A 26635-nucleotide genomic window follows, 5' to 3' on the forward strand; every position below is an offset into this window, starting at 1 on the left:
GCCTGTGATTATTTTATGTTCTCTTCATGTCTGTGTGTGTTTCCTTCATGTACTTTGGCTTTCTCCTACTATCCAAAATATGAAAGAGATTGACTGGTTTAAATTGCCTATATGTGTAAGGAAAAAATTATTGTGTGAGTGAGTAAATGGGTATATGTGGTAAACTGGTGCCCTGTCCAAGGTGTATTTATGCCTTACGCCCATTGTTTCCAGGAGGTGCTGAACCCACTTTGAAGTGGTTAGAGAAAACACAAGAATGTATAATTATTTGCTTACACTTTTTTATTTAAACTTTAGCAGTTTTCTTGATTTACTTCCCTTAATTAATACACATGTTCATTCCCCTTCCTCTGGAACTCACTGTGTTGTGAATTCTAAATACTAATTAATCTGCATTATAATCTTTGTAATATATTGTATGTCTAAATATACACAGAAATTAAGTGCTGTAGCATTCTGCTTACTTAGAACAGCTAATGGCAACTGACAGAGCTTAACACAGTCATAGCCGTTATATAAAGTCTGTTTGCAAACATCTAAAAAATTACACTTATCCAGTGTTACCAAGCCCATGTCCCACTGAAAAGAACAAACCTAGGATTTTTTAAAGTGCAAGTGCAAAATCCTATGCTTATGATCATCTTCCTAAACAATATATAAACAATTACAATATGTACCTGTTTATGCTTGAGAAATAGCTCATTAGAACTAAGCTGTATTGTACAGCGGTTATGATAGCAGGTAGATCACGCCCAGGTTAAATGACTTCAACAGTTTCTTCTTTCTGCTGAATTTTTGCAAAATTCTCCAACACTAATGAGTGGGTCAGTTTCTGATCTGCTTCTTCTCCACTGCTGCCCTCTTTGGCTATAGATGGGAGGCGAAGAGATGGAGAAACCTCAGCATGGACCCACACCTCCTTTTCCTCCTTTTCATCCATGACAGGAGCTATGCCACGAGGCTGTGCAGATTTAGCCCTGAGTCTGTTTAGCAGTCCTTCTTCCCGAACCTACTCAAATACAGTGCCAAAGAAAAAGTCGTGAACCCTTTGAAATTACCAAAATGTATGCAATTACTCATACAGCATTAGTTCATAATAGTAATAGTAATCAAACACATTCTGCTTAAAATCAAAATACAGATCATTTAACCGTTTTAGCCCTTATTTAACACATTATTTAATCAATCGCCAGGCAGGTTGGAAAAAAGTATGTGAACCTCTGGGTGAAGCACTTTCACAATGCTACATCACCCCAGCCGTAAAGCGTAGTCAAGGAAGCATCATGGTTTTATGATGATTTGGTTTGTTAGAGTCACATCTTAAGCTGGTAGAAAAGGGCTGCTCATGCATGAAAGTCTAAAAGAGTCTAAAATTGATTTTTATAACTTTAAAAGTCTGACAGCAGTACTAATGCTCACATACTTTTTAAGCCTCTAAACAATTAAATTACAACAATTGTTACAACTTGAATTAAAATCAGATAATATGATTATGGATGCAAAAACCCATTAATGTCTATTCATTATACACATACACGTACCACCAGATAATCAAAACATAAGATCTGATGCACATAAAATTAACAGAAATAAAAATCTGTGAAGCAGGTCGCCTGGAGAAATTCTATCTTGGTGCTAAAACACCTTAAAAACATTATAAATTATATTTTGGATTTGCTGTACCTTTCTTCTCTCTTCCACCTGTCTCATCCTCTCATCTATGTCTTCCTTCCTTGTGATTTCTCGTTCTTTATTAATCTTGAGTGTCTCTAGTCGGGGTGGCGGCCTTCTCGTTGGCCTTCCTGCATCATCCAACTGCAAGAGACCATAGACATTACACAAAATGCAATGTAGATTTAAACAGCAAAAGTCATTAACAGAAAGTCAGTGGATGTTGTGAATGCAATTAGACATGACACACTCACCATGATATTGTAAGCTTCTCCGCTGCCTCCTACTCTTGACTGGGCAGGAATGATGCCTTGACTAAGAAGCTGCTCTATAATGACACTGGAATCTGGCCTCTGGTTTTCTGAGGTTAGCACTGGACTCCGAGCTTAATTACCACAACAAGAAAGTTGGTCACAACAGGTTTTTTAAATTACACTTAATACTTCTGATAAATAAGTGAGAATGCATTCCTACATGCATAATCTACACAAAACATATACTGGAAATGTAGCGTAAAAAAATAAACAAATAATATAAAAGTTCAGATAAAAACAACAACAGATTAGTGACTGTATTTTGCTGTTTTACTTAGCGCCTTTACTTTTCTAGGTACCAGTTAAAAGCTTAAACTGATGTTTTGTTTTCATTGCAAATCACGGCACAGCGGCCAAAATCCCACACAGCAAAAAAATCCATAATACTGCTCACCTTAGCTTCTGTTGTTCCAGATGCTATTCAATTTATAACCGTGTGTTGTCCCATTAGGAATATATTCCATTATTTTGTAAATGTGCTCATAATTAAAAACCTCCAAACTTTCCCCGGTTGTGAAGTCAAACACGAACTCGTTAGAAAGCCAATCAAGCGTTTCATTGACAATCACTGTGTGACGCTGCAAACTAAATACATGCAGATAACAGCATTTCTTACTAAAAATTTAAATCAGAAGGTCAGATTGGTTCAGAAAGCGCTCTTTCAACCATTAGCGCCAATTCTGTAGGAGCGTTCCATTCACATTATCTGTTACTGTTACTATATATATAATTGTCACACCTAACTAATGTTGCTGACTTTTGTTGTCCACAAGTCATTTTATGCAAGTCACGAGTCGAGTCCAAGTAGTTTGAAACGAGTCCGAGTCGAAATCTGAAGTCGCTGTGAGTCCCCATCTCTGATTCAGATAACATCAGGAAGTTATCCACTACTATGGGCTAAGCTGCAGACTAGGACAAAAATCCCTTTATCTAGTGAAACATAAAGTTTAATAAAAAATAAAAAAAAGTATGAGTTTCTGAATTTGATTGCGTCAACTGCATATTGATTAATGCTAACATAAGCTAGTTTCTAAGTTTTGCTTGAAGTTACAGTTTAGCCAACTAATGACCCCCGAACTGTTGTTTTTACTTCTTTTTAAAGGGTCCAAGGAGGGTTAGACCCCTCCATGATTCAAACCATGGTTATACCTGTTTGTTTATTCATATTTATTTTCCTAACTGGTACCACCTAGAATCACTAGGCAAAAGGCAGAAACAAACTTTATACAATCCATCACCAATCCATTGCGGCCTGGCACTTTTTTCACTTTTTAAACTGGTGCCCAGTAAACCTATTGTATGTTTTTGGGGGTGAAAGAAAACCCACATGGACATGGGGAGAAAATGCCAAAATAAGACAGTGAAACCTAGGATACCAGGAGTCATGTGTTTGTGCAGCAACTACTCCATTAGATGTGACATAATGATGGCAACCATCAATGATAGCTATAATAGTAACTTATAATAATAATTAATAGCCCTTGGCCTAGTTCTTTGGCTTTAGTATAATTAGATCTGGTGACTGGGAAAGCCTCTAAAGTACAATATACTCACTGCCACATTAACAGAGCCAGTGTAAGTTGACATGTGCTCTGTCACAGCGATTTATATTTATATGGTAGATGCCTAGTGACATCTGGCGGTAAAGCAGTAGAATTGCACGCGTTATACTTTTGTGTAATACAAAACTGAGGGAAACCCATTCAAACACTTGTAAAGTTACACAGAAAGTAATAAGTGGAGGATCAAACCTAGGTGGTCAAGACCCATAATTATTATGCAGCACCCACTCCACAAGCCGCCCCTAAAGGAAATGTCCTATTAATTCTTTTTTCCTTCTGTAGTTTTTTTTTATTAGCATAAAATTGCTGCTGTTTGATTAGGATTGCTCACTGAAGAATAAAGCAGTAACATCTATAAAGCTGCTTTTAAGCGATTAAGAAATGTAATTCCAACTCTTTTAAATTTGCTTAATTCTTTAGATCATTCTGCTTCCAACTTCAGACTGGGTTACCCAATGCTTTGCACACTTTCCCCTTTACCACATAAACACCTAATCTGGATAAGGAGTGGAGCTTATCAGGTTTATTTCCAACTCCATCAGATGTGTTGGAAGGAAAAAAAGCCTAAATTTCAGATGACTACACTTTATTTCTTTGATGTCATATGCTGTCTACGGACCAACATATAAAATGTCACAACACAGTGTTCACAAGTTGACTATATGACAGACACCTTTTGTCCTCATACCTCTCAGTGGTGGTAGTATCCTAGGAACTGCTCCAGGTAAGAGAGTAGTCTCTCCAGTGTCAAGGCCCACTCCACTGTCTGTTGTGATTTTTGAGACTGCTGAATCACCTCGGGGACTGTCACGCACTGGTACGTTCTATGGTTTGACAAAAAAAAGTCAACACAAGAGTTAAACACACTTTAACAACAGGAGAGTAGTGTTGTTCAGTCCACAGAAATTATTACTGCCTATAAAACATTCTATAAAATGCACTTTGAAATTTGTTAAAAAAGGAGACTGGAGATTAGTGAGGAATAAGCTAAATATAGCGTGACCGTTTCGATGCTAGATTATTCTGTTTATAAAGAAATGTAAAAAAAAAACATTGTGTCTTAAATGAAGGTTGGTTTAAAGCCCTTGGCCAACACTTTTTTTTATTTGAATACATTCAAATATATTAAACTGTATCGCTGTTTTGTTATTATGGCTGTTTAGTGCAAATGCAGTTATGGGCACAATTTTTTTATAATTTAGAAAATCAAAAATCTTTTGTAACATTTTACAATCATGCCTCAGTTAATAAAGAAAGGAGAACAAATATATTTATATTTACAATGATCATTTTTTATTTGATAAGAATTTCTCATAACTGCTGCAATTATGACTTCTGCTGGCTGTTCGATGGCACTTGCGCAAAGACTGAGAATGATGGAGATTAGTGTGTGACTCTGTGTGCCATATGGATCTCCATATGAACCCTACTAGTGCAGGGGAAAAGAAGTGATCTGGAGGGGGCGTGTGTTAGCTATGGCCCTCCTCGGTCAGTAGTAGAGGCAAAAATACAACTTGGGTGATTAGATACAACTAGATTTGGGAAAATGCATTTAGAAAGAAAGCTTTGCTGCTCAACGTTTACTAGAAACCTGTTTTGGGGGTTATAAACTCCCAAACTATTTTTATTTACTTGACTTATATGATCAACTTAACCCACATATATTCTGCTTATAGTCAGTTGAAGAGAAAACCACTGACATGGCAACAAAGCATTACAGTGTAACTTGGTACTTGGTAAAGTAGTTTGTATCAGATGAAAAAGCATGATCCCAGCAATGAACATTAAAAGTGTAAAAGACGGGTGTAGGTAGGTACCTCTTTCGTGTCCGGTTTTACGGGTTCCACCGCCGTGATTTTGGAGATCCCGCACCCCATTCTCTCTCTTTAGGTATTAAGGACAGTTATAACACCTCTGATCAGAATGGGATCGCTCAGAAGAAACAGAGAAGTGCCGCATTCCTGTGCATGATCACACATCCTGTGGTTGCTAGGGCTGGTTGCTACAATAAATCTGACCCTGTGTGTGGAAGATTCCTGCTTATGTTGCCCTCTGTGGTGCCAGCCTGACGCACACTGCACACACACTTCACACACTTACAGTACACATACACCATCAAATACTACTGTACATGCAGCAAAATTATGTGGACACCTGGTCATGAGCTTGGTGCACCACCCCCTTTCTGTTTGCTGTTATAACAGCCTTTATACTTCTGGGAGGGTTTTCCACAAAACTTAGGACCATCTTGATAAGTGTGTCTTTTGTAAAAGCTTTAGTGAGTCGATTGATCATTTATTATTTTTAATTGTGTCTATACCTTTTCCTTTTGGGTGGATTTGTTCTGGGATGTAAGGGAAAAATGGGTAAAAAAAAAAAATTCTGATTAAAAGCCAGTATATTTTTCTACATATTTGATAACCCTCTTTTTCAGCCTATTGAATCTTATACAATTAACATAATTATAACACTAGCTAAATATTATATTTATGAAGCTAAAAAAAAGCCATCTTTTATTTATTTATTTATTTATTTTTTAATAAATTTAGATTTGAAAATCTATTTGCAGAAGGTGAATTCCTTGAGCCCCTCTTTAAACGAGAAATGATGTAAATTGTTAACTGTTTTAAAGTACTTAAAATTTATATAAAGATAACACATTTTCTAAAGAGGATTATATTGCTTCTTTTTATATATGTTATGCTACTTAGAATCAGATTTCTTGAATGTTTTGTAATTCCTCTGGCTTTGTTTCTTTGACTTTTTTATTTATTTATTTTATAATAAATTTAGATTTGAAAATCTCTTTGCAGGAGGTGAATTCCTTGAGCCCCTCTTTAAACAAGAAATTATGTAAATTGTTAATTGTCTTAAAGTACTTAAATGTACACTGATCAGCCATAACATTAAAACCACCTCATTGTTTCTACACTCACTGTCCATTTTATCAGCTCCACTTACCATATAGAAGCACTTTCTAGTTCTACAATTACTGACTGTAGTCCATCTGTTTCTTTACATACTTTTTTTAGCCTGCTTTCACCCTGTTCTTCAATGGTCAGGACCCCCACAGAGCATGTATTATTCAGGTGGTGGATGAATCTCAGCACTGCAGTGACAATGACATGGTGGTTTAGTATCTCCAATTCACCTCACTTGCATGTCTTTGGACTGTGGGAGGAAACCGGAGCACCCGGAGTAAACCCACACGAACACGGGGAGAACATGCAAACTCCACACAGAAAGGACCTGGACAGACCCACCTGGGGATCGAACCCAGGACCTTCTTGCTGTGAGGCGACAGTGGACTACAGTCAGTAATTGTAGAACTACAAAGTGCTTCAATATGGTAAGTGGAGCTGATAAAATGGACAGTGAGTGTAGAAACAAGGAGGTGGTTTTAATGTTATGGCTGATCGGTGTATATAAAGATAACACATTTTCCAAAGAGGATTATATTGTCTCTTTTATATATATGTTATGCTACTCAGATTAAGATTTCTTGAATGTTTTGTAATTCCTCTGTAATTTCTCCTTAACAAACTTGTCAAACCACATCTTTGTAAAACTTGCACTGTGTACAGAGACAGTAGAAGCATAAATCAGCCAAACTGTTGTTGTGTAGCTACATTTATGTAATGTATTTTAGATTATTTTTTTTACACACCTGATTTGGGTGTGCCTTAATAATAAGGATAATAAGGAGGGGTGTTCACCCACTAGAACCAAAATTATATCCTATGTACCTTTTAACAATGGAAATAATTCAACTAGACTCCAAGTTTATTTTTGCTCCCTATAAAGGTAGCCTACAACAAATGTTGCATTAAATAAAAGCATGGACCCTCTATATAGTGTACTCTGTCTCCTATTTGTTTGGGATTTAAGCTTTTGCTGCCACACTCAAATCAGTGTATAAGATCTTTTTAAACCAACTTTGGATACAGATACAATTATTATTGAATTATACATGTGTTATGTCATATATACACTGATTAGGCATAACATTATGACCCCTTCCTAATTTTGTCTCCATGGATCGGACTTGTTTGTCCAGCACATCCCACAGATGCTCGATTGGATTGAGATCTGGGGAATTTGGAGGCCAAGTCAACACCTCAAACTCGTTGTTGTGCTCCTCAAACCATTCCTGAACCATTTTTGCTTTGTGGCAGGGCGCATTATCCTGCTGAAAGAGGCCACAGCCATCAGGGAATACCGTTTACATGAAAGGGTGTACATCAGGGGTGTCAAACTCAAGGCCTGCGGACTAGATCCGGCCCGCCGCGTCATTTGATCCGGCCCGCGAGAGCTTAAACGACTGTATGATTGTTGTGATGGTTCGAGCCGTTACAGAGACGCGCTTATAATTTAATGCGCCCCTGCGCCCTTAAGAGACAACGTGACATCGTAGTCATGGCAACTAACTTTAACCTTCGCTAAGAAGCCATGTGACTTTTACGGCAAAAGAACGCGGGGTAGCGTAGTCAGTAATGTAAACAATAATAAATAAATACAAATAATTATATTGCAATATAATACCCAAGCATTGTCTGTAAGTAGTGGCGTTTATATTCTCAGTTGTTAGTAAATGTTTAGTGAGTATATCACAGCGTTTTAGTTACAAATTTACCATAATTAAATACTGTTGTTACCGTTACTATAGCAATTAGTATCTTTACACACAATTTTAACTCGTTATTTTACGTTTGGTTAAATCTCATATTGTACCAGATGTAACACTTGACTACAGCTGTGTGCCTTTACTGTATTAAGTTCTTTATTGTTTTTATTGTTTGTATTTTTACTTCATTCTGGTGCACACAGTGTATCACACAGCTGGGACGCAAATAAACCGACTGTATTCTGAAGGAAGCTGTCTGTCTGTCTGTCTGTCTGTCTAGCTGAGAAAGGGGGATAAACTATTAGTGAGGGCAGAATGATTGTCTTAAAAACACATTAAAATCCTAAATAAACTGCATCTTTCAAAATGCAGGCTGATTTTGTGACCTGCAAAGTGACACATCCCGCCAGTAGATGATGTTACACATATTTACACATGATCCTAAAATGTACAAGAAGATAAGTAAGAAAATTAAGCATAAGGAGGAAATGTAATGAAAGTGAAAACAAGTTTGTGCTTCAGGAAGAGAAACCGGTGCGTCTCTTGTGTTATGAGGTATTACGTGTCTGTGGTAAAGTAGAACAATATAAATGCAGAATTCAGCCTCCAAGAAAAACAGCAATGTGACTGCAATCACAGCAGGATACGTTACAATCGGCCCTTTGAGGGCCACCATAATGCTGATGTGGCCCTCGGTGAAAATTAGTTTGACACCCCTGGTGTACATGGTCTGCAACAATGCTTAGGTAGGTGGTACATGTCAAAGTAACAAAGTAACAAAGCGACCCTGGCAGGACCCAGCAGAACATTGCCCAAGGCATCACACTGCTTCCGCCAGCTTGCCTTCTTTCCATAGTGCATCCTGGTGCCATGTGTTCCCCAGGTAAGCGACGCACCCGGCCATCAACGTGATGTAGAAGAAAACGTGACTCATCAGATCAGGCCACCTTCTTCCATTGCTCCGTGGTCCAGTTCCGATGCTCACGTGCCCATAGTTGGCACTTACAGTGGTGAACAGGGGTCAGCATGGGCACCCTGATTGGTTTGTGGCTATGCAGCCCCATACGCAACAAACTGTGATGCACTGTGTATTCTGACACCTTTCTACCAGAATCAGGATTAACTTGGATGGATCAGACCACACGGGCCAGCCTTCGCTCCCCATGTAAATCAATATGCCTTGGCCGCCCATGACCCTGTTGCTGGTTTACCACTGTTCCTTCCTTGGACCACTTTTGACAGATACTTACCACTGCAGACTGGGAACACCCCACAAGATCTGCAGTTTTTAAGATGCTCTGACCCAGTCGTCTAGCCATCACAATTTGGCCCTTGCTCAAATCTTTACGCTTGCCCAGTTTTCCTGCTTCTAACACATCAACTTTGAGGAGGATCAAATGTTCACTTGCTGCCTAATATATCCCACCCACTAACAGGTGCCGTGATGAAAAGATAATCAGTGTTATTCACCTCACCTGTCAGTAGTCATAATGTTATGCCCTGTCGGTGTATATTGCATTTTGTTCATAATTTGATGTATTGAAAGGAGTCGGTTCCCTGTGTCTGAATCGACTCCGGAACAAGTGTTAGAAGTGCGGAAGTGGTATGAGCCAATAGCGTGTGTAAAGGTAGGAGTAGTGGACACTGTTAGGGGCAGCGGCTTCTGTTCATCTTCATTGTAAGTTGCTGTGTGTGGTGCAGGACGGGACAAAACCACAAAGCTTTTAGGTCCCTGCTGCTTTTTCTTGGTGGACCATGGCATCAACACATGGCTGTCGAACTCTTAGTAAAGATGACGCCAATTACAAACTTCATTTTCGGATGATGAACGAGCAACAAGTGGAGGACATCACCATCGAGTTCTTCTACAAGCCACACACCATCACCTTACTGACGTTCACTGTCATCAGTATCATGTACTTCGCTTTCACCAGGTAAATACATGTTAATACTGCTCTCATCACTGCTCCCAGGGCTTCTTTCTGGTTGCTATTCAAATTAAAGTCTTGATAAGTGTTGATTATTTTCCGCTCCAGCAGTGCAATACAAATTGGCGATATGGCGATCGTAACAAATTTAAAACATTCCATACAGTTGGCAAAGTCAAGGAAGGTCTTGCTCATTTACATCCTGGTCAGGGCTGCTGTGGCTCCAGCGCCACCCGGCGCAAGAATGCAAGGCGAGAGAGAAGACCTATTGGACAGGACACTTATCCACTCATTCACTCACACACACCAATTTAGAGTACTCAGTCCACCACCTTCTCTGCCAGTTTTGTAACTCATAATTCACACATTTCACTCAACATCAAGCTCTAATTACTCATATTGCTGTGGATCCACATTACTAGATGTGCTGTTGTGCCACCTAATTAATAAAAACCAATCTGTAGATTTGTCCCATTTATCAGTCAAAAAAATCAAGCATTCAATGAGGAAAGTAGGGGATATTAAGAGAGAAATAAGCAAACTTGTTCCTCACAAAAGTAAAAATTCCTGGATGCAAGGCCGTAATCACACTATACATGCGGGGCATATCCCCTTCAATATTCAGATACACTTTGTGTGATGTTAGGATCCGTCAGTGTTCCCATCAGTTGTTGATATGGCAGAAATGAGTGGCAGGAACCCTCTTACCCTCGTCCCTTGTAGATTTGGTTGCACCCCATGTTTAATTCATGGCTAGGACCTTGCCTGGATGTGCTGTTATAAGAAAATAGTCCTTGATGTACTGTGGGATGTGGACTTTAGTTAAAGTACAGGACACTATTTTTAAATGTTTTTCTGTTTAACATCAGTTGGTGTTACACATCAACATGGGCCCTGGTAGCAGGGTTTGTACCTTACCTCAGGTCAATGTCTTTTAGAAGCTTTGCATATTACCTTTCCTAAAAACATTAATAGAGCATTGACTACTCTAATTTGCTCTTAGATGTGAGTGCCATACATCTAGTCTCCAGACCTCAACCCCATAGAAAATTTGTGCAGTCCGTGTTGCCCAGCGACAGCCCCAAAACATCACTGCTCTAGAGGAGATCTGCATGGAGGAATGGGCCAAAATACCAGCTACAGTGTGTGCAAACCTGGTGAAGACTTACAGGAAACGTTTGACCTCTGTCATTGCCAACAAAGGTTATGTTACAAAGTAATGAGTTGAACTTTTGTTATTGACCAAATACTTATTTTCCACCATAATTTACAAATAAATTCTTTAAAAATCCTACAATGTGATTTCCTGGATTTTTTTTTTTCTCATTTTGTCTCTCATAGTTGAAGTGTACCTATGATGAAAATTACAGACCTCTCTCATCTTCCTAAGTAGGAGAACCTGCACAATCAGTGGCTGACTAAATACTTTTTGGCCCCACTGTATATAACCTTATATACAGTCTTCTCAAAGAGAATCTTGAGTCGATAGCACCATGACCCAACAAACCAAAGCCTTACTTTGGTTAATGTATTTTAAAAAACTGTTCTACATGGTAGTCTTAAAAAACCTTTTTTTTTTTTACACAGGAATGATGCAGATCCTGACAACAACCTGCGAGTGGGCCTCATCCTTGTTGTTTCTTTCTTTCTGGTTATCAGTGTCCTCGCTTTCCCAAATGGTACGGTTATCATTTGTTTTCACTTGCTGTTTGTATTGTTCATGATTTATGCACATTGTTTGAAATGGTAGGCAGTGCAATCAGTCATCAGGAAAGGTTTCTGGTTAATGAATAACTTGGATATAAACCATCTGACTATGTAAAGGAGTAAAATATCTGAAATCTTTTCTTTTTTTTTTCAGGGCCATTTACCAGGCCACACCCAGCTATATGGCGGATGGTTTTTGGTTAGTGGACCTACTGACAACAGTCTGTTGTCCCTTTTTGAAAGTGGCAAAGTTGATCAAGATTTCTAAAGCATCAAATGTTTGGACTTTTTCACAGGTCTTAGTGTCATTTACTTCCTGTTTTTGGTGTTTCTTATCTTCCTTAACTGGGAGCAAATAAAGATCCTAATGTACTGGCTGGATCCCAATTTAAAATATGCAACACGTGAGGCTGATGTTATGGTAAGTGATTGAGCAATGCTGCTAACAGTTGTAGTTGTTTGGTGAGGCAATATTATCTTGCTAAGCAACTTAACATCCTGGAAATTATGACCAGGAAATTATGAAGAAATCCTTGGGAATGCTTCTTACTCTTGTGTGGGTGTAGTTTAGCTTCAATAGATACTTAAAAAATATATTTTTAAGTATCTATTGAAGCCATGATTTGTAATGCTAGCCTGCCTGATTTAAGTATGTAAGAAGGGACTAATCTGGGATTTTTATACACAAGTGAAACAGAATAGTGAAAAACAATCTCAATGTACACAGCATAAAAACTGAACAGTTTAGTTTACTTATATGAGAGAGTCGGATGGCATGGTTGGTAGCAAACCAAGAATGTCCTGGGTTCGATTCCCAGGTGGAGTGGTCTGGGTCCTTTCTGTGTGGACTTTGCATGTTCTCCCCGTGTCTGAGTGGGTTTCCTTCCACAGTCCGAAGACATGCAATTGAGTTGAATTGGAGATACATAATTGTCCATGACTGTGTTTGACATGACGTTAAAATCCTAATAAATAAATAAACATTCAACAAGGATTAAATGAATGCTTCCTTTGGCTGCTCTCGTTAGGAGTGGGCGGCACAGTGGCTTAGTGGGTAGCACTGTTGCCTCACAGCAAGAAGGTCCTGGGTTCGAACCCCAGGTGGGGCGGTCCGGGTCCTTTCTGTGTGGAGTTTGCATGTTCTCCCCGTGTCTGCGTGGGTTTACTCCGGGTGCTCCGGTTTCCTCCCACAGTCCAAAGACATGCAAATGAGGTGAATTGAAGATACAAAATTGTCCATGACTGTGCTTAATATAATCTTGTAAACTGATTAATCTTGTGTAATGAATAACTACCGTTCCTGTCATGAATGTAACCAAAGTGTAAAACATGACGTTAAAAAATCATAATAAAATCGTTAGGAGTCATGAAAGTGGGTGATTCATATGTCATTTGGCAAATGTTTACGATGGATGCCCTTCCTGACGCAACTCTTGTTTATCCAGGCTTGGGACCAGCACAAAGGATGCACTTATATGGCTAGGTTTCCGTTCCACCATGCACCTTGTGTATTTGTATTCCCACTACAGTAAGCTAATTTAACTAGGACACAAGTTGTCCTTTGTAATTAAAAGTCTCACAATGATTGCTACAGCAGTTACTTTGCACAGTTATGGAGAGGAATTAGTGCCAAATTGGAATACAGTTACTACAGTGGAAAAATGTGAAATGCAGTACACCAGAATTGGTAGAGGATTGTGATTACTTTTATTGTGGCACAAATACTGCACTGCTTGGCCTGAAATACAATAATTATATTGCTTTTAGTTTTGGCACACAAAGTAAAATGTACTACAGCTGCCAGTTAATTGCATTTCAAGCTGATTTCTATTCAATTCTGACACAGATTTAGCATTGTTTTTTTTATTCAAGCCTACATGTTTTGTTTCTCTGTTAAGAGGTTGAGTGACATTAAATCAATGCACTGGCACTTCCTTGTTATTTTGACATGTTGAAGCACCGCATGGTGGAAAACAATAAAGCTGTGCCTTCATTTAATTTTACAGTTGATGTATACAGTCTGACACAAATTCACCAGTTTGGTTTTTTTATGCAAATCCTTGTGTATTGTTTTTCAGTAAAGAGGTCAAGCGACATGAAATCAAGTAATAGAGGTTTTGCTTTTCATTTTGGCACGTATTCCGCATGTTAGTTTGGAAAAGCAATGACGTGTTGCATTTCACATTTCTTCACTGTAGTGATTGCATCATTTTGGCACCAATTCCTCTCCATACACAGTCACATATATGTATTGTTTAATTCCTAACATAGACAATTCATGCCTTAAGCAAAAGCCCTGATGAGGCAAACTGTACATCGATCAGTTTTGCACAGGTATAATTGCACAACCACACTTACAGTATAGTTCTGGCATTTCGGTTTGTACAGTCAGGTCTGATCCTACCCTCAGGCTGTCTGATGTAACTGATTAAGGAGTGTAAGAAACAAAAGTGAGCTGTTAAAAAGACATACAGGTTGCTGACTTTGTGTCTTGTAGCTTCAGATTTGAACTTTTAGCCTATGTAGTATGTTGTTGTGAATGGTAATGTTAAGAAATTGTTTATTCCTTACTAAACCGGATTGGCTGTGGGTTTAGCAGAAGGTCTTGGTATTTTGTCAGGCATAAAATGTGCTGAGATTAAGGGATTTTAACCCACAATTTGGTCTAAGCTTTAAACTATTGTTTAAAAAGTTTCTGCTTTTTGCAATCTAGAACTTTTTAAACTTTGTATCTAATACTGTGTACTAAGATTCATTTGTACATGCACCACTGAAATTTTACATCTAATATTTCCCTCTTTTGTCTCATTTATTGTTCAGGAATATGCCGTGAATTGTCACATGATCACATGGGAGCGCATCCTCAGTCACTTTGACATCTTTGCTTTTGGTCACTTCTGGGGCTGGGCCATGAAGGCTCTGCTCATTCGCAGCTATGGACTCTGCTGGACAATCAGCATTACATGGGAACTGACAGAGGTGCAGCTTTAAGATTTTTGAAAAATCTGTACACACAGCAATAATGAGTGATTTGAAAAGGCTCAAGGTGTTGAGAAAATAATGGAAGCACCCTATGAAAATATTTGTTCTAAAGGTGAATAAATCTTTAATGCAATCACAGCTGCACAGGTAAGTTTTATCTGGTTGATAAACATCATTTATCACCTGTCAAAGAGCTCTGTCAAGTAGTAATTTGAGATGTGAGTTTTTAAAATAACAAAGTTCTAAATAATAGGTGCCTGAATTGCAGGTAATTTACAACCCCAAATCAGAAAAAGTTGGGACAGTATGGAAAATGCAACTAAAATAAAATTCAGTGTTCCTTACATTTACTTTGACTTTTATTTGATTGCAGATGGGATGAACCGGAGATATTTCATGTTTTGTCTGCTCAACTTTATTTCATTTATTAACAAACATCCATTCCTGCATTTCAGGCCTGCAACACATTCCAAAAAAAGTTGGGACGTGGGCAATTTAGGGCTAGTAATGAAGTGAAAAAACTAAATAATGATGTGATTCCAAACAGGTGATGTCAACAGGTGATTGTTATCATGGTTTGGTACAAAAGCAGCATCCAGGAAAGGCTGAGTCTTTGATAAGCAAAGATGATCAGAGGATCTCCAGTTTGTCAACAAATGCGAGAAAAAATTATTGAAATGTTTAAAAACAATGTACCTCAAAGAAAGATTGGAAGGGATTCACATTTCTCCCTCTACAGTGCATTATATAATTGATTCAAGAAATCTGGGGGGGAATTTCAGTGCGTAAAGGCCAAGGATGCAAGCTCAAGCTGAAAGCCCGTGATCTTCGATCCCTCAGACGGCACTGCATCAAGAACCGCCACTCAACAATAGCTGATATAACCACATGGGTGAGGGATTACTTTGGCAAACCTTTGTCAAGCACTACAATACAGAGTTACTTGCACAAATGTCACTTAAAACTTTACTGTGCAAAAAAGAAGCCTTATGTTAACCATGTCCAGAAGCGGTGTCGACTTCTCTGGTCTCAGAGGCATCTACGATGGACCATCACACAGTGTAAATGTGTATTGTGGTCAGATGAAGAGGTTTTTTTTTGGAAGAAATGGACGCCATGTGCTCTGGACCAAAGACGAAAAGGACCATCCAGACTGTTATCAGCAACAAGTTCAAAAGCCAGGGTCTGTCATGGTATGGGGCTGTGTCAGTGCCCTTTGGCAAAGGTCATTAACACTTCTGTAAAGGCAGCATTAACGCAGAAAAGTACATTGAGATCTTAGATCAACATGTGCTGCCTTTAAGACGTCATCTGACCTGCCCCCTATAGAGAATTTAAAAAATTAAAAATGCGACAACGACAACCCCGTACTGTTGCACAAGACTTGTTTGCAGGAAGAATGAGACAAAATAAAAGCTGAAACTCTTAATCGCTTGGTATCCTCAGTGCCAAAACGTCTTTTAAGTGTGGTGAAGAGGAATGGCAACATTAAAGAGTGGTAAATGCTTTACTGTCCCAACTTATTTTGGAATGTGTTGCAGGCCTAAAATGCAGGAATGGATGTTTATTAATAAATGAAATGAAGTTGACCAGATAAAACATGAAATATCTCAGGTTCATCCTGTCTGCAATGAAATAAAAGTCAAAGTTTAATGTAAGAAACTGTGTTTTTATTATTTGCATTTTGAATTGATTTGATATCTAAAGGGGAGGGTCTCACGGTGGCTCTGTGGGTAGCTTTGTTACCTTACAGCAAAAAGGACCTGGGATCAATTTCCAGGTGGAGCATTCCGGGTCCTTTCTGTGTGGAGTTTGCATGTTCTTCCTGTGTCTACATGTCTAACTGTATCTCGACAAAAACTATATTTTCATGTTCAACTGCTTTATCAGCCCCAGCCCTGTGATGGATTGCCAACCCCCCAATAAATTAGGGAAATTACTCACAGGCTGCCACTCTTGTTTTAGACTTGTGTAGGAAGCACAATGCCTGTATCAAATTACATTATGAGCTGATGAGTCACTTTAAGTCGTATTTCCCAAAACTAGGCGGAATTGTGTTTGGAGAAACCCAAGAAATGTATTAAGCCGAGGTAGTTTTTTACATTAGCAGGTTACTTAAGTGCATGTTATCCCATTGTTTATTGTTGTCTGATATTTTATCTTGGTTTTGATCTCACAATCTCTCTCTGTCTCTTTTTCTCTCTCTTCCAGCTGATCTTCATGCACCTTCTGCCTAATTTTGCTGAGTGTTGGTGGGATCAGGTCATTCTTGACATTCTCTTGTGTAATGGAGGTGGCATCTGGCTTGGCATGACTGTGTGCCGCTTTTTGGAAATACGCACTTACCACTGGGCCAGTATTAAGTAAGCCTTGCAGTCCAAAATGTTTCTTTTTGCAATATGATATTGGTTGGGCAAAGCTTAGCTTAGCCACATTTTTCTCAGATTAATTCCCAGACACCAAAACTGTAATTTTCCAGAATGTTCTCTGTAATGTGAGACCCGTTAACAACTGTTTATCAGCCCAGCATTTAGTAACAGCCAATATCTTTTATTACACTGCCAGCACATGCACATGAGACCCTTTACTTGTGCCTCCATAGTAATAGTTTTGTTTGCAAAACAGTATATCCTCTTTCCCAGCATGTCCTTAGCTAATCTGTTGTCAATATAGTTTGTAACTTTAATAGTTACATACCTTTGAATACCTGTTTGAATAACCTGTATTTCATTAAAACAGGAGTTAAGTGTGTGTAAGGTCAGCACTTCGAATGCATGAAATATGGTCTATAATTTAAGCAGTAATAAGCATTAATATACATTATATTTTATTGTTTAGATTTTACTAAACACACAATGGATAAACATAAAAACAGACAGATGTTCACTAGATAGATAGATATATAGATATTTTAATGTGCATGTAAATGTAGTTTATGTAAATACAGTTGTTTGCTGCTGTTGGGCTGCTAGCCTTCTTCACAAAGGCTCAATATGTCATTGTAGTGGTTACATGTTAAACCATGGCAGCAAATATTTGGATAGGTTTTCCCCCATTGCCATGGCAAAACGCAACCTCAGTGTCTTTGTCGAGACATGGGTGGCCAGGGATTCACCTGGAACGTAGCGTGACTCTCTGCATGTGGTATGGCTCTCTGAGAATCCACTGCTAGCTGGTAAAAAAGAAGTAGTCGTCGACTGGACATCAGAGGAGGTGTGCTAGTCGGTGGCTCTCCTTGGTCAGTGCGATGGTGGTGCAGGCAGCTGTAGAATTGCACTACACTACTACTAGTTAAAAATGACTAGATTGGGAGAAAATGTGAACAATTTAAAATTTACAGTGTATCTGGAATTTTATTCAAGTAGAAATAAAAAGTGGCTATAAATTAAAGGACACCACCAGTGAAGGAGTCTCACAGAAAGCCATACTCTATATGGAGAGAACATCCCACCACTATTGCACTCGCCTTGACCGAAGCAGTAGAGGCCGCAATTGTACTCTGGCAATGATGTCCAGTTAACCTTTTCCACTCAGGCACATCCTGTGCCTGTTTGGATGCCCAGCCAGATCAATAGCATCACTGGTTTTTAAACTTGAGATCTTGAGAAAGTGGGCCTTTCCAGCATCCTGTATTTTTAAAATTTTATAGATTTTTTTTTATTAATTAAATAAAGACATTTTCCTGTGTGGTGATATGACTAATGTCTATGCCTTTTCATGTGTTCAGGGACATCCACAGCACCACAGGAAAGCTCAAGCGTGCTGTACTGCAGTTTACTCCAGCCAGCTGGACCTATGTGCGCTGGTTTGACCCCAAATCCTCGTTTCAGAGGGTGGCAGGCATTTACCTCTTTATGATCATCTGGCAGGTGTGTGACTGTAAATGTAATTATAATCTACATTTGCATGTTTTCTATGTTGACTCTGTTCTATGTTCTAATTGTCTAGTCTTTGGCCTATTGGGGTATCAGAGCAAGAATTCACTTTTGTGTTTGACCACCAGAGTGCATCATGTCTTAAGCACTATTAAAATTCTTATAAAAACTTCTTTGTAGAGCATGTACTGTATGTGCAAAGCACACTGCACAGTAGAGCAGTGCACCTTCACGTTTGTGTGATCTTAATGCTCCTGTTAGATTTGTACTGTCATATAGGGGTTTTTCTTAGCCTTAAAGGCAGCGTAGTCATAGTTTCAGTATTATCATCAGATGACAATCTATAATTGCATTTGTATTTGTAGCATTTAGCAGATGCTTTTATCCAAAGCAACTTACAGTTATAACTGAATCAAGTTTAAACAATTGAGGGTAAAGGCCCTTCTGAGGGGCCCAACTGGTGGTGAGACTTAAACTGGCAACCTTCTGATTACTAACTCTGTGCCTTAACCATTACTCTACCACTGCCCCCTCCCAACCGTTAACCTACCACTGCCCCCTCCCAACCGTTAACCTACCACTGCACCCCAATCACATTTAATCTGTTTAAATTAATTGTTGGTCTTGTGAAGCATTAAGTTCTATTATAGTGCTTGATTGGCACAGCAGTCAAAAGCAATAGCTCACCAGCACATGGAACTGAACATGTATATACATTTTTGTGCACTTATTTTGTGTAATTTATGTATTATATTGACATAGTTCAGGTCAAGTATACCTCATCTGAATTGTTCATGTCTTCACCGTCTCTCCAGCTTACAGAACTAAACACATTCTTCCTAAAGCACATCTTCGTGTTCCAGGCCTCTCACCCCCTTAGCTGGGGCCGAATCCTCTTTATCGGAATCATCACTGCCCCCACTGTGCGGTAAAATATTACTTTTGCATCTTAACACCAAAATCCTTATTGCATTCTTATACAGATTATAACGAATAATTGATATAGCATTTTTTGATTAACAGCAAAATAATGCATAATAATTTTATTGTATTATGTTTATAGTGACATTGTGTTTTTGGTACGTTTCCTGCTTCTTTGTTGGTTTTACAGACAACGTGACATTTTCCATGACCATGTATTTTGTAAACAGTGAATGTTTTTGCCTTGTGTGTTTAGTCTTTTTGAAAAGTAAGAGTAGTTTCTTTAGGTTTTCCTAATAGATATCATATCAAAATGAGATTAGCTAGGTTAAAACAACATTCCCCATTTTTTCCTCTTTTTGCTTTCTATTTCTGCAGTGATAAGTGCATTTTATTGACTACTATAAAAAAGCAGATCTAGAAACAAAGATTCCTGTAAAACTAACCATGTCTAATAAAGAAAATGATCAAACTATATTATAAAGTCTACCATAATCACTTCTAATTCAACAGAAATAGTTTTAGCTTTAGCTGAGAATAGTTTGATTGCTACTTAGTGTCATTATGTTTTTAATGGTATGCATACATTTGTATTTTGGTTTAGACAATACTATGCATACCTTACAGACACTCAGTGCAAAAGAGTTGGAACTCAGTGTTGGGTGTTTGGGTAAGTAAAGTCTCTGATCACTTTTGTCTCTAATGTTGTAATATAGCAGACAGATTTTTTCTTGTCAAGCATTTCCCCCCAATTTTTTCTCTCATTTTAGTCATATCCACTGACTGAGGAGAGCCGTGACTATCACACGCCCTCTCCGACACGTGTACAGCAGCCGAGCTTCTGTTCATGTGCACGAGATGGGTTTATGTGGAGATCCATATTGTTAATGGATCATATAATTCCGGTCTCACTGTGCATGTGCCATCGAACAGCCAGCAGAGGTTGTAATTGCAGCAATCCCTTTCAACAGACGAGCCAATCATTGTCCATGTAGGTCCCCAGCCTTCTGGTAGCAGAGCTGAGCTTCGATCTCATGAGTTTGAGATGTCAGCTCTGGTGTGCTAGCGTGTTTTATTGCTGCACCACACAGGGGCAACTTAAAGCTTTTCTGATACTTTATTTATGCCTTTTCATCCCTTTTCTCCCAATTTAATGTAGCTATTTAGTCTTCCACTGCTGGGGACCTGATTGTGCCCTAGGAGGGTATATTTGCCTGACACACGCTCCCGCTGATGTAATTGTGTGTAAATGTTACATAAATCAAATGGCAAATATTCATCCTGCATTAAATTTTATGGAAAAAATGGAAAAAACACCTTACACATTCCTGTCAGTACAACTGGTTTAATAACACAAATTGTCCCTGGACAGGTATGCTGTGCATAATTTCATAATGTAAACTTGTGCGCTGTAACAATGTAGTGTAAACAGTAGTGAAGCAAGCATGATCTACAATTAATCATACAGCTTTTAAGAATTTACTTATTTATTGTACTAAGTTGACAAATCTGTAAAAGTATTTTGATTTGTAATTGAATTTACTTTGTCTTCCTTTTAGAGCCATCGCCTTCTTGGAAGCTCTGGCATGTATTAAGTTTGGACAGGACCTGTTCTCCAAAACACAAGTCATGTATGTGGTGCTCTGGCTTGTATGTATGGTAAGTACTTACATACTAACCGCTTCATCCTGATCTTGATGGGTTCAGCATCACCCAGAAATACCGGACACAAGTCTCAAATACACTCTGGACTTGGAACCAATCCATCACAGGGCAACACACACTTACATGTTTACTCACCTATACTTATGGGATTCAGAGTATTCAGTCCAATTACTGCTTGGAAGTTGGGAGCTGTAGTACCCAGAGCAAATCTGTGTGGGCTCTGAAATATTTGCAAACAGACTGTGGCTAAAGGCTAAAACTGAACTTGTTTCGTTCCCATCTTGCTTATTCTAGCATCGTCACTGACTGCTCGTAAGTAGTTAAACGCTGCTTTAATACTAGCATAAACATTTTACAATACCAAACACACTAACCAGGGAGATCAGTGTGGCTAAAAGAAACTACACTGAAAAGCTGAAAAATGTTTTTCAGCCAACGACCCTGCTACAGTGTGGAGAGGCCTTGGAGAAATCACCAGTTACAGGAAACCTCCCCCACCCATAGATGCAAATAAAGACCTTGCAGACGACCTCAACGACTACTTTTGTAGGTTTGAAAGTGACCACTTCACACCCATCAATCTACCCACCTCATCTGCATCTGTTATTTCATCTCTGACACCACCACCACCTTCCCCCCCAGTCACCCAGGCTACACTTGAGATAGGTGTGAAAGATGTCAGCCAGCTCTTCCGGAGACAAAAGACCAGGAAATCGTCAGGCCCGGACAACATCTCTCCCTCCTGTCTCAAAGCCTGCGCTGACCAACTGGCTCCAATTTTTACACGTATCTTCAACAGATCCCTGGAACTGTCTGTTGTTCCCTCCTGTTTCAAACGCTCCACCATCATCCCGATCCCCAAGAAACCCTCCATAACTGGACTGAATGACTACAGACCGGTAGCATTGACATCAGTAATCATGAAGTCATTTGAACGATTGGTGCTAGCCCATCTGAAGGAAACCACTGGACACCTACTGGACCCACTGCAGTTTGCATATAGGGCTAACAGGTCAATGGATGATGGAATCAACATGGGCCTTCACTACGTCCTGAAACACCTCGACTGCCCTGGGACTTATGTAAGGATCCTGTTTGTGGACTTCAGCTCGGCTTTCAACACTGTCAACCCTGGAATTCTCTCCTACAAACTCTCCCAGCTCACTGTGCCCCCTGCCATGTGTCAATGGATTACCAGCTTCCTGACAGGCAGAACACAGCAGGTGAAGCTAGGAGAAGTCACTTCTCACACTCGGACAGTCAGTACTGGTACTCCTCAGGAAAGTGTTATCTCACCACTGCTCTTTTCACTCTACACCAATGACTGCATCTCCAGTGACCCATCTGTGAAACTCTTGAAGTTTGCAGATGATACTACAATCATTGGTCTGATTCGCGACGGAGATGAATCTGCTTACCGGCGAGAGGTCGACCAGCTGGTGCACTGGTGCAGTACGAACAACCTGGAGCTTAACACGCTCAAGACTGTAGAGATGACAGTGGACTTCAGAAAACACTCACCAGCACGGCTCCCACTCACAATTTTAGGCAGTCCTGTTTCAACTGTGGAGTCCTTCAAGTTTTTGGGCACTATCATTTCCCAGGACCTGAAGTGGGAGTATAACATCAACTCCACCATCAAGAAAACCCAACAGAGAATGTTCTTTCTGCGGAAAATGCGAAAGCTGGGACTGCCACAGGAGCTGCTAAGACAATTCTACACTGCGGCCATCGAATCAGTTCTGTGCACTTCCATCACAGTCTGGTTTGGTGCAGCCACAACACAACAAAGGAACAGACTGCAGCGACAGGTGAAGTCAGCTGAAAAAATCATTGGTGCTCCTCTGCCCTCTATCCAGGACTTGTATACTTCAAGAACCAAGAAACGGGCAGAGAAAATTATCACTGACTCCTCACACCCTGGATATTACTTTATCCAACCCCTCCCCTCCGGCAGGCGCTATAGATCCATCCACATTAAAACCACCAGATTTAAAAGCAGTTTCTTCCCACAGGCGATCTCCCTACTAAATAGATAAATGACTGATAATACATAACACGTAAGCGTAAAAATATTCATCTGCTGCCAAATTGACTACACTGTAGTACTCATCCTACATGTTGTGCACTTTACTGTTTTGTAAATATTTCAGATGCTGCTAAATTACATATCTGTATATTGTGTGTATATAATCTTATAGTTTGGATAATTTTTGTGATTTTGTGTTTAATGTTTAATGTATACGTTGCTTGTACACTGTATCGTACCATTACTAGAGAGATACCATCAGCTGGAAACAAATTCCTTGTGTGTATCCACATACCTGGCCAATAAATCTGATTCTGATTCTGATTCTGATCGTCACTGACTGCTCGTAAGTAGTTACAAGCTGCTTTAATACTAGCATAAACATTTTACAATACCAAATACAGCTTTCAAGAAACTGGTCATCCAGTCAACTAATCTTGTGCTCAGATAGCCACCCCAATAATAAAAAATAATCACGTCAAGTTTGTCATTTGTTGGTAATTGCAAAGATACTGGATTATACTACAGTTGGACATAAACGTATTTTAAAACATTTCATTAATTGCATCAGCTGTGTGGCACACATCCCTTATCCACATAAAATGTACATTTGATGCCCCAGCATTTGATGCAGTCACTATGGATCAATGGTAGAAATTAGTAAGATTTCCACAAACCACAGACTGACCATGCTGTTATGTCATGCACTTTGTTGTTTTAGGCAAGATCTTGATTTTTACACTTGATGCACACAGGGTGTTAATACTTTGGGTTAGGGCTTTTTCCTCATAAGTAGTTTAGAGATTAAAGTATGTGTTGTTGTTTGAATTTTTTGTTTGTTTTCTTTTTTAATCACATCGTTCCAACATAGAAGTTACATTTTAATCAGTTCAGTGTCCAGATATATAGCTGAAGGAATAGTTAGTTTTCATTTGAGAAAATTCTGCATCCTTGAAATGTTTCAATTTGATGTGCTTAGGTTGGCAGTACAGCAGTATATTATGTTTACTTCAATAATGATTTATCTTCTTTTAGGCATTCTTTACATTTCTGTGCCTGTATGGCATGGTGTGGTATGAGCAGAACTATGTTGTAAGGCTAAAGGTGAGTTTGTGTGTTACTTTTCTGCTCATGCTAAAGCCCATTATCAGACATTTGGGACATTTTGTAAAATGCAGTAAAGCAAAAATATGTGATAAGTTCATTCTTATGAGTCTTTTATGTAACTGACAGAAGTACAAATGTGTGAAGGTACTATTTTTGTGAAGGTGTATATTTATTTTTGAGAGATGTGTTGTTATCAAGGCAACATCGTTTCCTGAGTAGTTTTTGGTTATTTCTTTGGTTAAGACAATGCCAGGCCTCATTCTGTTCGGGCTACAACTTTGTCACTTGTACGCTTGACTGGCCTCCCTACAGTCCAGATCTGTCTCCTATTGAAAATGTATGGTGCATTATTAAGAGGAGAATCAGACAAAGCAAGGATGGAGAAAAAATTCACTTGTAAAACTGCAACAATTGGTGTCCTCAGTTTATTAAAGCTGATGGAACATAATGCTAAACATGTCCCAACTATTTGGAGTGTGTGGTAGGCATTAAATTGTAAATGTGTTTATAGTTACAAAATACAATAAAGTTGATCAGTGAAAACATCAAAAATCTTTTCCTTCTACTTATGTCAGTTAAGTAAAGATTTATGAGAATTAACAAACCACAGATTCTTCTTTTTTATTTCATTTTACAAAATGTCCCAATTCTTCTTGAAATTGGGTGTGTATTTCTAAACACACATAATAAATCTCACTGTAAATAGTAAATATAGTGCATTGTCAATATTCACCTATAAACAGCATATAGATAGATATAGAGACATAGATGCATTAATACTGTGTATACCTTTGAGCTTAATTTTAGGCATAGACTGACTTATAAACTGAGTTGTATCTTTGTGTCCACCTGCCTATAACAAATCTGTATTAATTGCATGTTATGTTGCTTCATTACAGTATGCCTAATACTTTAATTTAGGCGAGGATGGTAAAGGTGTAAAGGTTAAATGACTTTACTTACTTGGCATTGTTATTGTACATTTTACATAGTCAAATGATTAAACACTGTTTCAGAGCACGTCCGATTGTGAAGATAGCAGTTTCATTGACTCCTGTGGCTATATACCTGAAACAAGTAAAGGTAACACTTCAACTTATACTAATTCGTTTGTGTTATAAAAAAAAACCTAAATGTTATATTTCGGAAGGTAAATATCCGATTGATGGTTTTGTTGCATCATTTCTCTCACAGCTGAAACCAATTACTCACAGTCAAGCCGGCGGAGAAAAGGAGGCTTAGGAAGGAACAAAGCTAATGGAACAAATGGCAAACAATAGCTGTGATGTAGTAATAATCATTGTTTAACACAAAGTGACCTTAAATAGTAAAGCATTTACTCAAGCACAATACTGAATCCAGCATAAAGCATTTGCTTATTTTTCTTCAGCGTGGAGATATATGCAGCTGCACTTATTTTTCTCTGTTACTAATGAGAAAGTTCTGTAGTAAAATTAATGGTTTGGTTCTATGATTCTAATGTACAGAGCTTTGGTCATGAGCCCAAATGTGTCAGCCTAAGATAGAGGGTCGGCTAAATTTCCATGCCCACTACCACTGTCTAAGGAGAAGTAACAGTTGCTACAGACTTAAACATGTCTGTCTTGGTTTTCCTGACACAAAGGTATTTTGGTTCAGATATGTGCAGGAATACGACATATATTGATGAAGTTGTTCAACTACATTCCTATGAAGCATTCATTTCTTCCTTCAGCACTTAAATACCTTATTCGTTGTACTTCCACTTCACTCCATGAACGTAATTCCAGCACAAACAATATGTCAAAATGCCAAACATGTCTTAGTACAAACAACAGCTTTCACTAAAGGATAGTGCATTTTAAACAATGTTTAATACGCTATACTAACTGTTATCATGGTAAATTGGATACTGTAGTATTTTAAGATATGTACAATGACAATAATAATTGTTATTATTAATTACTTCTACTATTTCTCTTACATATTGCACTACTACACAAGCATAATGCTTAGTCTTTATCTTGTCTTTATTTGATTGTGCTAAAGCTTTTTCAGTATTTTTGACAATACTGTAATTAAATGTGGGTCAGTAATTTTCAATTAATTTTTTATTTATTAAGTAAAGTGCTCTTTATATTTTGAAAGCTGACAATAAAATACTTGTTTTGGAAAAACTTAGTCTTTGAATGTCCCTTTTTTGTTCAGATTGAATAATAGGTAACATGCTAAATGATGATAAGTAAAAAATGGTTTGGAAAATTAAAGTAC

The 26635-nt window shown here is 38.5% G+C and overlaps 2 protein-coding genes across 2 annotated transcripts; one reads left to right on the top strand and one right to left on the bottom strand.

Moving 5' to 3' along the window:
• Positions 1–264: 264 nt before the first annotated feature.
• Positions 265–5508, bottom strand: stmnd1 (stathmin domain containing 1). Its single transcript, XM_062990539.1, has 5 exons — positions 5365–5508; positions 4236–4371; positions 1926–2056; positions 1684–1815; positions 265–1009 (listed from the first exon to the last, which is right to left on the bottom strand). Exons 1-5 carry the CDS (start codon positions 5422–5424, stop codon positions 758–760), a joined length of 711 nt encoding a protein of 236 aa, XP_062846609.1. The 5' UTR covers positions 5425–5508; the 3' UTR covers positions 265–757.
• A 4365-nt stretch (positions 5509–9873) lies between these two features.
• ptdss1b (phosphatidylserine synthase 1b) lies at positions 9874–26296 on the top strand. Its single transcript, XM_062990550.1, has 13 exons — positions 9874–10105; positions 11687–11778; positions 11961–12005; positions 12103–12227; positions 14627–14785; positions 17000–17151; positions 18516–18657; positions 19479–19591; positions 20189–20254; positions 21144–21243; positions 24314–24382; positions 25402–25468; positions 25580–26296. Exons 1-13 carry the CDS (start codon positions 9927–9929, stop codon positions 25663–25665), a joined length of 1395 nt encoding a protein of 464 aa, XP_062846620.1. The 5' UTR covers positions 9874–9926; the 3' UTR covers positions 25666–26296.
• The last annotated feature ends 339 nt before the right edge of the window (positions 26297–26635 follow it).

Source organism: Trichomycterus rosablanca, chromosome 2 (genome assembly GCF_030014385.1).
Source record: "Trichomycterus rosablanca isolate fTriRos1 chromosome 2, fTriRos1.hap1, whole genome shotgun sequence".
In the NCBI taxonomy this organism is placed as follows: domain Eukaryota; kingdom Metazoa; phylum Chordata; class Actinopteri; order Siluriformes; family Trichomycteridae; genus Trichomycterus; species Trichomycterus rosablanca.